Raw genomic sequence first — 19,250 nt, 5'->3', positions numbered from 1 at the left:
AAACTCGCGTTCATTCATAGAATTGTAAAATTGAAATTATACGATTTAAAATTTAATTAATAGCCACCATACAAATGTTATAAAATATGAATAAACCTAATACGACAATATGAAGCATAATAAAAGCTTATTACGCTTTCATTGAGATGTTTAGTTCAGAACTGTACCAGCAAATGCAGTAGATGTAGGCATTACCAAATATGGAGTTCGCTCGTTTTCCCAACCGTCCTCCCTTCGAACCCTAGTAGCTCTCAATTTTATTTTCTATTAAATATCGAGTTATATTCAAATGTTTTCATTGAACTGTTTAGTGTAAATATTATAATTTCTTCTTTTATTTAAAAGTGAGTTCATATTATTGTTATTTAAAACGAATGTCAATATAGGTCAAAATATATGTGCGTTTAGGTTATGTTTTAGGTGGATAACTTAGATAAATCGTAATTCCGTTTGTGTTGTTGTTAAACGTTAGGACTTTTGTTTTGCAGATGTCGTTTAGGGTGGTCCGTAGTTCTAAATTCCGCCACGTGTATGGGCAAGCCCTGAAAAGGGAACAGTGTTACGATAACATCAGAGTGTCCAAAAGTTCATGGGACTCTACTTTTTGTGCCGTGAATCCAAAGTTCCTGGCGATCATAGTAGAATCTGCTGGTGGAGGTGCTTTCATTGTTTTACCACATAACAAGGTAAGTCAAATTATAATTATTTCAATTTTATACGAAATGTAGGAAGATTTTTTTTGTGTGAACTGTCCAGTACAGTTTGGATTATTAAAATAAATGTGGTTTGCCTCAATTAAAGTAAAGAATTAATGCCTAAATTGTAATAATGTTTGTGTAGTTTATGTGATTTAAAAATTGATGTTTCCAAAACTTTTTGGGTTTGAAATCATTTAAATTAGATATTGTTTTTAACATGATTTGTTACTACAATAATTTCATAAGAATAATTTTGGTTTTGACTTAATCGATCACATACATACTAGTTTTTTTAAATTTGAAATTGAATCATAAATATAATTAAAGCTTTTTATCGTTTAGTGGGCTAAAATACTATGTAATATTTAGAATCTAATAATTAAAGTTATCAGATAAAATAAATTATATTTTTATTATTAATAACAATGGATATTAACAAAAAAATATTATTAATTATTTTGTTATTAAACAAAAAGTTTTATTTTTTATGAAAAGTAATTAATGACTCTTAAAATAATTTAAATGAATGAATGATTTTAATTATGATGAAAAGTCGCACCCAAACAATGTGAAATATTTTTTTTATTAGTCACATATTCCTATCTTTTAATACTCATTATTTCTAAGAAATCTAATAACTTAATGTATACATTATTCACATGATTCACTTTATAATTCAACACCATACTAAATTGTAATGTATATTCTTCTTACTGATATTGAAAATGCGAATTTATCTCCAGAGCTAAACAAAGTCCTATGAACTTTGGTAAAGTTGTAGATGATAGTCTGGAAGAACATGTAGGCATTTTTTTGATACTGCGCAGACTTCTTCAGTTAAAAGATAATATCTTTATATTTATAAGAATAAACTAAACTATATAAATGTGGATGGGTACACCAGTAGGTGACCGGTAGTAGTACACCGAGAAAGAGATAGATTGTGTAAAAGGTGACATGATCGAGAAGGGAATGACTACCTACTGGGATGACGAACACCCATCCTATGGGAGTAGGATAATTGAGAAGGTGATGATGAACTAAAGGGTAGTGTTGAGAGACATCCATGGATTTTGTAGAAGTATTAATGGAGAAGCGAAAGAGATATATCACGATCAAGTTAAATAGAGGTCCATATTCTCATCCTACCATTCTCGGTTACAAGTGTAAGTTATTTTGTTGGCTTTTATAATTAGCTGAACTTGATATTCTTTAGAATCACTTACCTCATTGTTTATTTTGTTTTTTTTTATAATCTACATGACATGATATATGTTGATTGAGCTGAAATTTAGGAACAAAAAACTTAAATAAATAAAATATGCTTAAAGATGATTGACTGAAAAAGAATAGGGTTTATAGAACATTGGAATATCTGGAATACTTTTAACCTCAGAATCGGTAAACCTGTCAAATTACTAAAGAAAAACAAATAGTAAGTGTGTATAATTTTATAATGGCCTTTACATACAATGTTTTGACTAGTTAGCGAGGAGTAAAAACATTTGTTTTAGAATCATATTGTTTATTTTTCTAGAACAACTGACCTTTAGAACATAAATTACTTGAATGTGTAAATAATGTTAGATCATACTTCATACTAATGTTATAAATGCAAAAGATTGGATGGATGGATAGAGTTTGTAGCCTAACGGCTGAATGGATTTCGATGAAATTTTGCATAGAGGTAGAGAATAGTATGGAAGAACACATAGGCTACTCAGTTTTGTTTTTTTTTTAATTCCACGCGGGCGAAAGCTATCTATAGGAAAGTTATTGTAATGAGTAATGCATTGGTATTTTTTTATCTCAACTTTTATCAGTATTAGAACGAGGCTAATGTAGCACGATGCTTCCGAATTACCCAATCGTTCATATATTATCTGTGATGCTTTTGAAGGAAACATTTTTATCAACGGAACAATGCGTCGAAGCCTCGTATGTGATAGGGCATTGTACAACTGATAGGGAACAATGGTTCGATGACAATGGCGGTACCCACAATGTTTACTAACTTTTTGTCGAGATTCTTATGTTGTTACTACACTGGAATGCAAACGAAGGTGCCCCCGGGTGTTTTTAAACGCTTCCTTTCCCGCGCTTTTTATAACGGTCTTAAGTTTGATTAATTACGAACTGGTAATTCAAGGATACTAATTTCTAAATAACTCGAAACGTAATAGATCTATCGCTATATGTCCAAACTAAATTTTTGTCTATGTATCGTGAATTAAAAAAAATAAGCACGGACGTACGGAATTTGTTTGTCTTTTTATTATAATACGAATTAAGTGACACCCAGTTAAAATCGTTTAGGATATGTAGTACCGGCGTTAGCCATGTTCGGAAAGAGGCCAAGGGTTTGCAAATTACATAGTCTTACGTAAACCTGTTAACTCCCCAAAAGTATAGTAAAGAAGGAACTGCCCTAGAAGTCTTCCTCAGGGCGCTCGTAATGCTAAATCCGGCAATGATTAAAGATAAAAAAAGAATGGATAATCAATAATCAAGTAAAAAGAAATTAAATACAGACAACTTCAAAACCTTACTATATTTAAAGGCGATTAAAAAGAAGTAAATTACGTAACAACCTATTTAATATCAATGAAATTATTTGAACAAGCCAAGTGACTTGAAATTAAAACTAGAAAGTAGCAAAGAAAATTAAAGTAACATGTTTGTTATGACATATGTCCATGTAATGTTATTATGAATCAAGACATAGAAAACTAGATTATATGATTAGTATAACAAATCTCTTTAAAACTATATGACTAGTAATTAGTACATATTCAAGGATCTATCGACCTTTGACCGTTCTAGTCCACCACCTGCTTGATATATTTCAATGATGACGCATGTTGATGAATGTTGGTGTCTTATTCCTTGGAAAAGAAATATTATTCTTATAATTATTCTTCCTAGGTAGCAAATATACTCTTCATATTGTTTCTTTCAAGTCAATACTTTTCCCGTTAAAGTAAAACATAGCCTATTATCTTTCGTCCGCGAGGAATTTAATAAAATGAGCCTATGTGTTCTTCCAGATTCCATCTATGCCAAATTTCATCGACATCTGTTCAGCAGTTTAGGCTACAAACGTTAGTTTGTTTGTTAAAACATCCACCTAAATTTTCTCATTTAAAATATTAGTAAGATATTAGAAGTAAATCTTGAATGCGTATTGTACTATAAAGATGAGAAATGAAAATATAACGTGTCATAAATTATTAAATTACGTATGTATATTAAAACATGTTTAAAGTTTCCGATTAACTTGTTTGTCGTTGGTATAAGGAAAACTTTAGTGAACAATCGGGGGTCACAAACTCGAGGCATTCGACTGATGTGTGTCAAGTTCATTATATCCAGTAAATTACTGTATAAAGTGTTGCGTAGAATTACAGTTCGCGGTGCGCCGAAATAGACTCAAGGCGCGATGAATTGCATCCTACCACTGAAAATATCCTGGCTATAAAATGCGCTTTATAATCATGAAACGTACACACAATAAACGTTTGTGGTTAATAAAAATAACGCTAGTGAAAAACACATTGCTTTCTTTCTTTTTTTAAGGAGAATGAGGGAGACGATAATATTGTTTTATACACGGTTAAGGCTCTGGAAATACTAAGTTTGTGACCTCATCCAATATAGACTGTCCTTTGTTAAACCAAATCCTACCGCAATGATACCCAAAATTGTCGGTCCTTTATCTTGACATAGATGGATTGTATGAATTCCAATCTTATTATATTACGTGTATCCAATTTTGCTTCTTACTAATATTATAAATGCGAAAGTTTAGATGGATGGAAGCAAGTGAATCCGGCTTTCTGGAATAACACATTGGTTACTACTTTTTTTTAATTACGAAAAATTTTTCCCGACAAAAGTAGAGGTAAATGAATCCTTTCAAAACAAATGAGCTATTTACGATGCATTGTATTATTACAAATTAAAGTTGAACTTTGCCTAATAAGATAAGAAAAGAAATCAAACTACAGTCGTATTAATAATTACACAAACATTATTATGATAATTCGTTCAATTTTGTTTACCAAAGTTATTTGTCTACGGCAAAAGATAGAGCTACCTTGTTTGGTTTATGAAGAGGAGTGGTGTGTACCTACTTAAGTATGTGAAATAATTGCCTTATAAAACCGCCTTCCCAAAATGTCACAATTCGTCCGTTTTTTCATAAGTTTAGAGGAATCTGGCTGACCCATTCGTGACAGTTTTTCTCGTCTAAATCCACCTCGCCAAGTAATAATCGGTGATCGTGCACTATTATTAGCTTTATTATATTTTATTTACAAACGTTTATTTAATTTTGGCTCTACGTTGAGTAATAATTCGCGCGCAGACGATCGAGGGCCGGCCCACGCGCGATAAAAGCGCGGGAACGCGGCGGTGGCGCGTGCGCAACACTCCTTGTCTATGATTTAAAAGATTTATAGCTAATTGTATAAATATAGAATGACTATTTAATCATAGTTTTAAATAGTTTTAAATAATTGTGACTACCTGTGTATTGGCAAGTAATTCGTCAAGATATTTGATATCAAAAAAGGTTTGAACGATTGTCTATTTGGAACTATAATAAAATTATGATTTAATGGTTTAGGCAACTTCTTTGTCGTCATTTAACTAATAAGATTATCAAACTAAATAGAAATTTACTAATATTTGAAATATGATACCAACTTATCTATACTATTATAATAAAGCGTAAACACACACTTCTTTGTTGCCTAAGGTGTCAACAATTACAGCATGTTTATGAATAAATCTTTTTTTAAAAAGCCCTACACTTGCGTCACGCTTTAGGCTATATATTTTAACGCCATTAAACTTAGGGGGTAAATATTTTGAATAAAACCCTAATGTGGGAAACAGACCATAAGTTGCTGTCAACAGCAAGGAAGCAAGGTTGTCATCATGTTATGTCATTATGACATTTGTAATTGATAATTTGGAATAAAATTTTCATAATTTCATGCGGATGAAGTCGTACGGGAACAGCTAGTTTACTAATATTTGTATTATGATACCAACTTATATTCAATATTGAGTGTCAAAGTCGATATCGTTAATTGATATCTATCGATGTTGCGATTGATTTTCGCTTTGCATTGATATTTTGATATCTATCGATTTTCATTAATATGCACTTGACCGATATGACAATAAGTGAGAACAATTGTAAAGGTTAAATGAAGCCAGGGTTTTTTCGGTAAACTACGGTGTCTATGAATTCTTCGAGACAAACTCTAACAAACATCCATCCATCCATCCACACTTTCTCATCTATATCTATACTAATATAATAAAGCGTAAACACACATTTCTTTGTTGCCTAAGATGTCAGCAATCACAGCATATTTTCGAACTCTTTTTTTTTAATAAAAAGCCCTACACTTACGTCACGCTTTAGGCTATATATTTTCACGCCATTAAATTTAGGAGGTAAATATTTTGGATAAAAACCCTAATGTGGGAAAGACACCATAAGTTGCTACCAACATCAAGGAAGCAAGGTTGCCATGGTTTGACATCATGTCATGTCATTTTGACATTTGCAATTGATAACTTAACAAATGTGAATATTTATATAATTTTATGTGGATGAAGTCGCATGGGAACAGCTAGTTTATAATATAAGTAAGATACGTTCCGTTACAAGGAGTTTTCCGTTGTTTACAATATTTACGGCTGAATAATATTTTTATGTCTCTCTCCGTAAATATTCTTATGTTATCTGTGATAATGCAAAAAAAGGTATGATATGATATAATGTGAATGAAGGCTAAAAAATATTTCTATTTAGATAAAGATGCTGATCTTGTTCATTTTGAGTATATATTATTTCATCTCTTATCTTTATAGTAAAAAGATAGCGTATTTCTTGTTTATTTTGTAGGTTTGAATGTAAGTTGAAATTCTTCACTCATATTTTATGCAATATACTTGAAAACATATTTAAGTTAAGCTCTTTCTTAGTTTGCCTATTTGTAACGATTTTTTATATCATAAATATAGTTTTGCTCACTTCATGTGATACTAGCTTTCGCCCGCGACTCCGTCTGCGTGGAATATAAAAAAACAAAAGTGAGTAGCCTATGTGTTCTTCCAGATTGTCCTCTACATTTATACCAAATTTCATCGAAATCCGTTAATTTGTTTTAGCTACAAATTTGAACAAACATCCATCCATCTAAACTTTCGCATTTGTAATTTTAGTGTAAATCATACTTCATACTATCATACTTATATTATAAATGCAAAAGTTTAGATGGATGGATAGATGGATGGATGGATGTTTTTTAGAGTTTGTAGCCTAAACGGCTAAACTAATTTCGATGAAATTTGGTATAGATGTAGAGGATAGTCTGGAAGAACACATAGGCTACTCACTTTTGTTTTTTTTAATCCACGCGGACGGAGTCGCGGGCGAAAGCTAGTTAGTATAATATTAGTGTGATTGCAATAAATACTGTTAGCATTTATATAACAGTTATTTGCTGGTATTGAAGTTGACATGTTTTATCAATATTGTGCAATGTAGCTGACATTGCCCTTTAAAGTTGGTCAGGTCTAGGGTTGTCACCCTTGGGTTTGCATCAGGCTAGAGGTTTGATATCAATGGATCTCGATAAAAATGGTACGAAACAAAACATTGTCGTTTTTTTGTTATCTTCTAAGGATCCAGAGGTTTTTTGACAATGTTGGCAATTGGCAGCCCTAAGTGTCTCATCAATAACGAACACGTATTATCCGCGTAGTTGATACTCTTCAGGTTTCTGACACGCGAGCCGTGCGGACTCATGCCAAGTTTTGCAATATTAATCATGTCGCAACGTTTGTATTAAATCAAAATGTATTAATAAGTCAGTAGGTCGTAATTAGTCATTATAAAAGTATGGATTGTCTAAATTTGTACCAATATTTTGTGTTAGAATATGCATTTAAAATAGGAAGTGACGAGGATAGCTCAGAAATATGAGAAGCAAATAATACGTGTTGGTCTTGAATCTTTATGAGTGCGCAAATTTTTTGGTCTATTTTCACGCGATCGAGTCATTTAGGCTATAATTGGCTTATAACGTATCACGTCATCGCCTCAACTGGTACTTGACTGTTATTTGTCATTTGCTTTGTTTATGCTGTAAAATGAAATGAAATCCCTTTGGCCATCTCTCAACCCATACACGTTTTTCGACATCTTACTTTTTCTTCGATTTTAAATTCAACAAAATGTCACAAAATACTCTTGTAGTAATTCTTAATCGTAATAGAAGTTATGATTGGTATTTATCATAAAATTAACTCAATTATAAAACGGAATGTTTCTATTATACTATCAAAACTGTCGAAAGGTCGGCAATAAAAATGGCAATTGTAATGGCGGTCTACCGAATTCTGCAGGAGTAATCTGGAATTGGCGTCGGGCCATGCATCGCCAACTATCACACTTGTTGGATCAAATATTTGGTAACCAAAAAGTTGGACCAAATGAATGGTGATCTAGAAAGCAATGAAAAACTTTACATTGAAATGATGAAGATAGAATATGGTCCCTGTTCGTCTTATGAAGAGAATACTAGGCGGCTATACCATTCGATTTAACAATAGACAATCGTATTTTTCTGGAATAAGAGATATCACTTGTAGGAATTCTGAGACTTTTTTTACAAATATAATCCGTGGGCGAGTATATCTGTATTGGCAATAAACTGCGCTTGATTTCAGCTATTTGTGTGTCGTGTAGACTCAATTTGTATCACTTAGGAGTTCTTCCGACGACGGTCGTAAATAGCATTTGTTCTATAAATAAATTACGGTAAACAATCGTTGAATTTAAAAAGTTTTATGAGATCTAGTTGATATCGTTAGATCAAGATGTTTAACAATAAAATGGGACTATACTAAATAATATAATATATTTTTCAAATATGTGAACAAAGAAATAAAAAATATGTAATATATTTTTTATTTTTTTTTATTCGTTACCTAAGACGTCATACTATGGCACAGGTTTATGTACATTCTTATTTGAAACGTAAATTTATCGATATTTGGATACATGTACATTGAAAGTTTTTTTTTTCAGTAATTAATATTTCGACCTGCAAAAAAATAGAACTGGCCAGAAATACTGCGCCAAAACACGTACAATCTCCTGCTAATTACGTGCTCCGTCTAATTATACTAACAACTTTCACTTGAAAGTTCTACGCGAAATGTTTCTCTGGCATTGCCAAAAAAAATGCTTTCAAATTTATAAATGACTAGCTGATCCCATGCGACTTCATCCGCATAAAATTATAAAAATTTAATTTTATCGTTTACATTTGTTTTTTATATCAATAAAATACAAATTATCAATTGCAAATGTCAAAATGACATGACATGATGTCAAATTATGACAACCTTGATTCCTTGATGTTGGCAGCAACTCATGGTCGTTACATTACTCATCGTCGTTACCCTAATGTGGGAAAGATCCCACATTAGGGTTTTCATCCAAAATGTTTACCCCTAAGTGTAATGGCGTAAAAATATATAGCCTAAACCGTGGCGAAGAGTAGGGATTTTTATTCAAGAAAAAAATATTTAAAAATATGCTGTAATTGCTGACATCTAAGGCAACAAAGAAGTGTGTGTTTACGCTTTATTCTAATAGTATAGATATAGATAGTATAGATACGATATTTAAAATATTTCATACATTCATTCCAGTCATTAGATAATTTTGATAATTTATGTCAAATATGGTAAGGAACACAGTAGGTGTCTTGTAAACTTTTTTTGGATAGATATCCGTATCTTAATATTGTCGATATAAGTTTAATATATAGGATGAGATAAAGACTTAAGTATGTACAGATAAGTATTGTATTTAATTTGGTAGCAGTTTTTGTTTTTCAACAGAACTATATTTTATGTAAATACAATTCAACGTTAATGCTTTTTACAACACCGTTAAATACAAATAAAACTATTTTTATACGCCTACAAATAAACATTCCAGTTTTGTCCAACATTGGTCCATAAGATTCCAAAATGACGCCAATTGGATCAAACATTTGATTGGTGCCAAAGATTAAATCATCGATTTTAGTGTTACAATCATGTTCATCATGTGTTTTTTTAGTAAAATCATTTATCTATCTACAGGTCTTTAATTCCTAGGTTCTTTATTTGAAGAATTACTCAAATAAAACATTTTGTAATATCGAAATTTAAACTCCCGGTAGAAGACTTTAACCACTACGCTATAACGCCCTTAATTTACGTAGAACGTTACAATATTTACAAGACCTTAGGTCATACGAAGTCAGGTCCTGTAAGCTGACCTATTGGGCAAGCGTTATCGGGGGAAGTCGGTCACTAATGACACCTTTATACTTAACTGTTTCATAATAACACGAATCGGTCGCGTATATTAAAAATAAACCATCGCACGGTGCACAGAATCGGGTCACATATACTTAGACATGACACACCTGCGTAGCAACAGCGGTGCAGCGTTTCCAGTGTGGAATGCAAAACATTCTACGAAATTCCACAGAGTAGTTACTGACTAAAATACTCTGTGGAACATTCGTTAGCCGAGTAGTGTTTAAGGTTCCATTTTCAAAAAAATAATGTCCAGGGCCGGTTTTAGTATTACCGGCGCCCTGGGCGAGATTACTACGGCGACCCCTAACTGCAATATAAGCCCATAAGAAAGAGGCGCCTTTTTATGTGCGACGCGTCTTTATTGCGTACTGAGCGTTCGCCATACCTTAATACAATTACCACAGCAAAAAAGACACCAAAGTTTCTATTTTGTGTGATCATGTTTCAAAGATTTTATTTCTTATATCCATACATGATTATGTCTGTATGTGTTTTCAGGTTGGTCGGATACCGGCGGACCACCCACTGGTAGGCGGGCACAAGGGGCCGGTGCTGGACATCGCGTGGTGTCCCCACAACGATAATGTCATCGCTAGTGGCTCAGAGGACTGCGTCGTCAAGGTAAAGTGCCTGCGTGACGTCACTTCTTGTACGAATACATCGAATATATCGGAAAAGACCGTGTTCTTAAATTGGCCCAGTAGTTTTTGAGTTATTTCAGTACATAAAGAGATCCAAAAGTACATTTTTTTTCTCGTTATAATATCAGTACAGTGATAAAAATCTGAACGATCATTCATTGCAATGATATGTTTAAAAAACTTTTGGTTGTGTTCCCAGGTGTGGCAGATTCCAGACGGCGGTATATCGCGCACGCTCACCGAGCCCGTGGTCGACTTGGTGTACCACCAGCGCAGAGTGGGACTGGTGCTGTGGCACCCCACTGCGCAGAATGTGCTGCTGACAGCCGGCTCTGATAACCAAGTATGTTTCTGTTTAAAAATCTTATGGACAATGTTACTTTTTTAAAAACTGTTGATTTTACCATTATGATATGATTATCTTTCGCCCCCGACTTCGTCTGCGTGGGATTAAAATAAACAAAAGTTAGTAGACTATGTCTTCTTCAAAACAATCCTCTATATCTACGCCAAATTTCATCGAAATCCGTTCAGCTGTTAAGGCTACAAATTCTAACAAACATCCATCCATCTAAACTTTCATATTTATAATTAGTATGAGGTACAGTCGAGAAAATCCGCGGTATTCCGCTTTAGAAAAAACCTTGGTCATTGCAAGACAAACTTAAACAAACTCCACCACTTTTTACAAATAACTAATTAGATAACAGTGAGTTGTAAATAAAGGGATAAAAATAAAAAAAATTTATACCGCGTTTCGTTTCATATTATTCTAACAATTGTAGCTATTTGGGACACCGCCTGTTTCCCCGACTGTACCTAAAGAGATTTGGGAAAAGGCGATGGTCAAATACAATAAACATGATGTGCATTAGATCGCGATATGGAATGTGGGCACTGGCGAGGTGCTGTTAAGCCTGGACTGTCATCCTGACCTCATCTACTCCGCCTGCTGGAACTGGACTGGCTCCAAGCTGCTCACAACCTGCCGCGACAAGAAAATCAGGTTCAGGATTTATTTTTTATTGTTACACACCTTAACATAGTGTTTTAACCTTTTTGTCTGATCTTAAATTCTGCGATACCTTACCTAACCTTCGTTGGATATATTAGCATGCTCTAATTTACTTTTTTATTATCTACTGGCTGTTGCCCGCGACTCCGTCCACGCAATATAAGGATAAAAAAGTAGCCTATAATATGCCCGTTTATGTCAGCTACTCTTCGGGGAAATCCGGTCGAAATCTTCCCATCCCGTTGCGGAAATTACCCGGAACAAACGCGGCTTGCGAACAGACAGACAGAGAAAAAAAATTAAATGCGATTTTCGTAATCAAGAGCGCAATTACGTCATAATTTTCCCGAAATCTGGAATTTTTCTTTTGATATTATAAACAGACACTCCAATTTTATTATTATTATCTAATTATCTCCGGTTGTATTTTAAGTTGGGTATATTTTGTGTGTATACTATGTTTTTTTTTTTAATATTTAAAATGAATTTTTCCAGGATAATAGACCCGCGAAAGGGCGAAGTGGAGTCGGAGGCGATAGCGCACGAGGGCAGCAAGGCGTCGCGCGCCATATTCCTCAAACATGGCCTGGTCTTTACAACTGGGTATGTTTTACTTGATTTCGTAATACAGATTTCTAAATATCCTATACTTCTATACCTTCTTAACAGTGGTAGAGTCCGTTTTAACACCTTCGCACGAATAGGCCGGCTCGCCCGGTGTAATACCACGACCACACAGAAAACAGGCGTGAAGTGGAAGCAATTCCGCGTTTCGTCTGTTGAGTGTGGTGCCGGAAGCCTAATTTTAGTCCCTTTCCCTTTCCACCCTTTTCTTAAGAGGGAAGGATGGGAAGGAAAAGTGGTTTTGACGGTGGAGGAGACGCATAAGAAGGGGAAACATCCTCTTTACGTGCCTTTCCTCCTCCATCAATGAAGCGTAGGCAACGCATCTGCAATTGCGGATGTTTATGAGCAGTGGTCGCTTTTCATTTTGGTGGATTCAGGTGGCCGCTTGCTCGTTTGCCACCTTATACTATAAAAAAAACCTAATGTAATAAGCGTTAACACTGAAGTACAGTACAGTTATGGAGGTTGTCAGCAACCACAGTATGTTTTTGAATAATAATTCTAGAAGGAAAACATCGTGATGCCTGCACATATCGGCGAAGAAATTCAAAGATATGTGTGAAGTCAACTAACCCGCACTTGGCCAGCGTGTTTGACTATGGCCTAATCACCCCTTATTAGGGTAGGCTCCGAGCCCCTCGGTGGGGACGTATAGTGAGCTGGTGATGGAAATGATAAAATAATGTTTTTATAATATTTTTATTTGTGAAACTATAATTAAACGATACTATACAAATTTATCCGACGTTCTTACGGTGAAGGAAAACATCGTGATCTGCACATATCGAAAACGAAGAAATTTACAGATATGTGTGAAGTCAAACCGCAGTCCTGTGTGAATGACTATAGCTTAGTCATCCTAACTCAGAGTAGGCTCCTCAGTGATATCGCAAGTCTAAATTCAAAATTTTAATTGTTTAAAAAGCGTTTGGAAAACCATCTTTTTGACTAGTCCATGATTTTATGTATTTTATTTATAAACAATATATTATGTATGTATGTGTACTATACACTACATTCCACTACATTACATTACTCTCCATAATATTGTTACACCGCACCCGCGGACGAACCAATTATATGGTTTTGCGGGGCTATATTTATATATAAGTATGATTGTGTTTTTTTTTGTATTATTTTCAATATGGAATACATTGCCGTTTTTGTTGTGTACGGACAGATTCAGCCGCATGTCGGAGCGGCAGTACACGCTGCGCACGCCGGACGCGCTCGGCGAGCCGATAGTGACGGTGGAGATTGACACCAGCAATGGGGTTATGTTCCCGCTCTACGACCCCGACACTAACCTCATATATCTGTGCGGGAAGGGAGACTCCGTTATACGTTACTTTGAGGTAAATCTCACTTATATAAATGCGAATGCTCAGATGGATGGATGGATGGATGGATGGATGTAGAAACTAGTGTATAATAAACTAGCTGTTGCTCGCCACTTTGTCCGTGTGAAATCATACTAATGTTATAAATGCGAAAGTTTAGATGGATGTTTGTTAGAGTTTTTAGCCTAAACGGCTGAATGGATTCCGATGAGATTTGATAAAGATATAGAGGATAGTCTGGAAGAACACATAGGCTACTCACTTTTGTTTTTTTTGTAATTCCGTAGGGACGGAGTCGCGGGCGAAAGCTCGTTAACAAATAAAAATGTAGTATATATGACTCACAGTTAAATTACCATTCTAACGTTGAAAATGTTTAAAATCGGCCCAGTAGTTTTTGAGTTGTTTCAGTACATTCAAAAATACAAATCTTTCCTCTTTATAATATCAATATAAATTAAATGTAATTGTATTTTCATCAATGTAACTAATACTGTCAAGTTCCGTTCTGCTTAACGCAAGGGCGACTGATACATGATACACTAACGTCGTATAACTCTTGTTTATATAAGAAATCGATAAAATCGACATACCTTATTTGTGTTTTGAACTCGAATGTGTTAGTTTAGTTTGAAGAAAAATTCTATGTTTAAGAGATTATTACAAAACTAGCTTTCGACCGCGACTCCGTCCGCGTGGAAAAAATCAAAAGTAAGTATCCTGTGTTCTTCCAGAATATACTCTATATCTATACTAAATTGCATAGAAATCCGTTCAGCAGTTTAGTCTAAAAACTCTAACATCCATCCATCTAAACTTTCGCATTTATAATCTTACGAGCTGTTGTCCGCGACTTCGTCGGCGTGGTATTAGAAAACATACGAACTACACAAATAACAATAAGCTACGTATCCCTCGGGAACCGGACACCTCGGGGATGAAGCTTATCCCATGTATACTCCAAACTTTGTTTTACATCTGTGCCAAATTTCAATAAAATATGTTGAACCGTTGCAGAATAATCGAGTAAACATTAAAAAACTAAATTAATGAATCCCACGGGAACCGTAACTTATCCCGGGATAAAATGTAGCCTATGTGTTCTTCCAGAGTATGCTTTAAACCTGTGCCAAATTTCATGGAGATCCGTTCAGCCGTTTAGGCTACAAACGCTAACAAACATCCATCCATCCATCTAAACTTTCGCATCTATAATATTAGTAAGATTCTTAATACTAATATTATAAATGCGAAAGTTTAGATGGATGGATGTTTGTTAGAGTTTGTAGGCTAACGGCTAAACGGATATCGATGAAATTTGGTATAGATGTAGAAGATAGTCTAGAAGAACACATAGGCTACTCACTTTTATTTTTTTTTAATACCATGCGGACGGAGTCGCCAGCGTAAGCTAGTATGATAGTTGAAAAGTGCACTAAAAGGCAGAGTTCTTTCATAAATGTCACATCTAAACTAATTTGTATAGTAATTAGATAAAAACAAGTTTTTATCGTTATTTAATAGTCAGTTAGTTTTTTGACCGACTTCCGAAAAGAAGGAGGTACTCAATTCGTCTGTATGTTTATTTTTGTTTTTTTTGTTACGTATTATTTGTGTACTTCAGGTGACGCCGGAGCCTCCGTTCGTGCACTACATCAACACCTTCCAGACTCCGGATCCACAAAGAGGTAAGTTATCTATACTATTATAATAAAGTGTAAATACACACTTCTTTGTTGCCTAAGATGTCAGCAATCACAGCATATTTTTTAATAGTTCTTTTTTTAATAATAAGCCCTACACTTACGTCACGCTTTAGGCTATATATTTTCACGCTATTAAACTTAGGGGGTAAATATTTTAGATAAAAATCCTCATGTGTGAAAGAGACCATAAGTTGCTGCCAACATCAAGGAAGCAACTCTCATTTGTGCATTTGAATTTTGACATTTCATGCGGATGAAGCCGCACTGGAACAGCTAGTATTAAAATATATGAAAACACTAGCTTTCGCCCGCGACTATGACCACGTGGAATTAAAAAATCAAGTAGCTTATGTGCTCTCCCATACTAAGTAACCGTTCAGCATAGATCCATTTAGCAGTTTAGAATTCAAATTTTTTCATTTATAATATTAGTAAGAGTATTAATTTATATGTGTTTTTTTAAGGTATTGGTATGATGCCTAAGCGCGGCTGTGATGTGGCTACATGCGAAATTGCCAAGTTCTATCGCCTCAATAACTCCGGCCTGTGTCAGGTGAGATTTAGATAAATAAAAAATAAATATAAATTACAATTACGATTGCTACAGCCGTAGGTTCGAAAAAAACCCAATTTACTTATAATTATTTATTATACTAAAAATTACAAATTAAATCTTAATTGCTAACAAATCTAACTATCCAATTCGAAGTGTGAATTTGGAATGTTCTTCTATTGTTTTTGTCACATAATAACGCCTCGGGTCACGTTATGCAGCATCGGCGGTTAGTGCCTCGTGCCACTGCGCCTCGTGTCTTCTAATTTAGGTCGCATCGACGTTAATGCTGCGTATGCGGTATTCCTTATGGCTATGTATGTAACACGCGATTCCAAAATTAATGTTATTAAACCTGAAATTCCCAAAACTGTGTATTATAGTTATAATTTATATTTTTAAAGGTGCATTTTTTAGTGTAATTTAATAACAAGAAAAAATCCAAATGTAATTTATATTTTAAACTCATTTGTCCCTAATATTCTCATTTATTCCTTTGTTTTATATATTTTTCCATTTATTAATTTAAGTGTACTCATCAGTTAATATAATCAATAAACTATAGGAAAATAGAAAACAAGTATATACAAAACTAATAAATTAACAACACTTTCTATAACCACTTGATGTTATTTTACAAAAATTAAACTCATTATGCGAGTTTATTATCTCTATAAATATATCTTTCTATCACTGTCTCTATCTATCACTATCCCTTTCTATCACTGTCTCATTCTATCAATTTAAATTCTCATGGTTAATCTGTCTGTCTCTTTCTACCATGCAGGTGGTATCAATGACGGTGCCGCGTAAATCCGAGTTGTTCCAAGAGGACCTGTACCCGGACACGTTGAGTGACGAAGCCAGTCTCACCGCGGACGAGTGGCTTGCTGGAGAGGACGCGGAGCCCTGCACTATGTCGCTGAAGGTAACACTCGTATATCATTTATTTAATTGCATAACTACATGTTTTTGAATTACATGTACAGTTGTGGAATTCTGCGGTGTTCAGGTGCCTTGTTCATTGTAAAGAGACAAACTATGGATCTAAACAATTAACTAATTAGGTAGTGAGTGCAAATGAAGGGATAATAATAAAAAGAAATAAGACAACATTAACAGACTTATTTCGTACATTTATAAGCATGTGTATTGTTTTATGTATCGTGTCTTTTTAAAATGTTCAAATGATTGTAGCTTTACAAGTGGAACACCACAAGTTACCCCGACTGTACATTCATATACCATTTTTGGGTAAAAGCATCTTCATATTTTAATGCAGTTTTTGTAAACTTATTTTTGACACAAAAATATTTTAGTTTGTACATAAAATGTTGATTTAAAAAAATATCCATTTTATATCTAATTAAAACTATAGCTTAGTGTAAAAATCATATATACTTTTTTAATATTTAAGTATTTCTCAATCATACTTATATATGTATATGCGATCATACAAAAATATATTTTGTTAAACTGCAGTTTCATTAATATTTATGCTTTGAAATTTTATAAATAAGCACAAATTTTTGCTTTTGTAAATTTAAGTGTTTGCGTGTGTTTTCGTAAATCATGCATGTTGAACTAATAAATCCTTTCTAAGACAGAAATGTTTTTGGTCCTTTTTTAATATTTTATCTTTTAATTAGAAAGGTTTTTATATCAGTCATAGACAAAATTATCTTTGATTTATTTTGTCTATGATTGGTATTAATATTAATTGGAACATTTTTAATTTAATTTAATTTTATTTGCTATTGTACTAAACTTGTTTTAACGTGTGCAAATCCTTATTCCTGGAGTTGAAAAATTTAGCGATGTTTTGACGATTTTGTCGGCTTTCTCTTTCTAACACATTACTTTTTCATCTGACTTGATAAGTGTTGATTTGTTGTAACTAACAAACCCTGTGTGTTGTAACAAATGTATCCATATTTTTGTTACATTAAGAATTTAAAAAATGTTTTAAAATATGTCGTATTTGAAAATTACTCTTTTGTATGCTTAATAAAAATATTTAAAAGTATTCTTAAAGTTAGAAAAATACATGTTTTGTTAATTCTTCCCTATCTTTTGTATAAAAATACATTTATAACACATCGGCGAAGAAATTCAAAGATATGTGTGAAGTCAACCAACCCGCAGTGCAGCGTGGTTGACTATGGCCTAGTCACCCTAACTTAGGGTAGGCTCCGAGCCCCTTGGTGGGGACGTATTGTGAGCTGGTGATGATGATATTGTAGTACAGACAAAAATATCAAAGTAATGTGTATTAACCATAGAGTATCAACTTTTTTGTTACAACTATAAAAAAAATAGTTCAGTCCTGATAAAAAAACCAAAGCCGACAGGAATGTCCGAACAATGACTAAAGGTTAGGGGGTTCCCTGCCCTACTCCAGGAACGTGCGGTCGTGGTACAGGGCGGCTACGTGTCGGGCCGCGCGCAGCAGCTCACCGTCAACAAGAGGAGCAACGCGCTCGCCACCGGCAAGGACAGAGAGAAAGAAAGGGAGAAGGACAAGGACCGCTCGCCAACGCCCGCGCACAAGCGAGACGACAGTCATGCCGGCACTCCCGCTTCAGCTACGCCCCCGCCCGCTGTTACTGCTGCTATTGTAAGTTTTTATCTATACTATAATATAATAAAGAGTAAAGATTTGTATTTTTGAATGTTTTGAAATAACTCAAAAACTACTGGACTGATTTTAACAAATTCTTTCACCGTTAAAAAGGTAACTTATCTGTGAGTAACATTTTTTAGTATCAAGCGGTCAAAGTTGCGAGCTGCAGCTAGTATTCTATACATTTTTAAGTAAATAAATATCAGTTTTTTTAATACGCAAAAGATTTGAACCCAAAAAATTAAATTACAGGAGAAACAGCTGTCGGATTTGGTAGAAGAGATACGTAAACTGAAATCGGTGATCGTGAAGCAAGAGAACCGCATCAGAGCGCTTGAAGCGGCGGCAAAGGCGGCGGTACTCAGCCCGCCCCCGCCTCCGCCGGAGACTTCCCCACTGCCGGAACACAACCACGAAACACCTGTGCCGGAGACGATGGCCCCCGACGAGGTCTGAGGTACCATAGACATTCATGACAGCAATAGACAAACCCGCAACAGACAACCAAAGACATTTAAGAAATATATAGACTAGACATCTGAAAATTTTTTCACTGGTAATTTCTTTGAAAGGTACTATGTTGTCAAGTTTAGTGCCGTCTTATGTCCTTGTTTTGAATATTATAAAGCAATTTACAAAACA

The 19,250-nt window shown here is 34.3% G+C and overlaps 1 protein-coding gene across 2 annotated transcripts; it reads left to right on the top strand.

Moving 5' to 3' along the window:
* The first annotated feature begins 179 nt into the window (after positions 1-179).
* On the top strand, positions 180-19,190 carry LOC106109614 (coronin-6). Of its 2 annotated transcripts, none has more exons than XM_013291196.1 (12): positions 180-344; positions 489-686; positions 10,602-10,724; positions 10,944-11,087; positions 11,620-11,750; positions 12,255-12,362; positions 13,567-13,741; positions 15,351-15,414; positions 15,897-15,985; positions 16,773-16,913; positions 18,387-18,602; positions 18,861-19,190. In XM_013291196.1, exons 2-12 carry the CDS (start codon positions 489-491, stop codon positions 19,062-19,064), a joined length of 1,593 nt encoding a protein of 530 aa, XP_013146650.1. In that variant the 5' UTR covers positions 180-344; the 3' UTR covers positions 19,065-19,190. The 2 variants fall into 2 exon arrangements, with proteins under 2 accessions (XP_013146650.1, XP_013146659.1); XM_013291205.1 differs by having other exon boundaries at positions 181-344; positions 18,408-18,602.
* Positions 19,191-19,250: the final 60 nt, after the last annotated feature.

This window comes from Papilio polytes, unplaced genomic scaffold, assembly GCF_000836215.1.
Source record: "Papilio polytes unplaced genomic scaffold, Ppol_1.0 DF824269.1, whole genome shotgun sequence".
Taxonomy (NCBI): Eukaryota; Metazoa; Arthropoda; class Insecta; order Lepidoptera; family Papilionidae; genus Papilio; species Papilio polytes.
The sequence above is the reverse complement of the archived record's forward strand: the minus strand, read 5'-3'. Positions and strand labels throughout refer to the sequence as shown.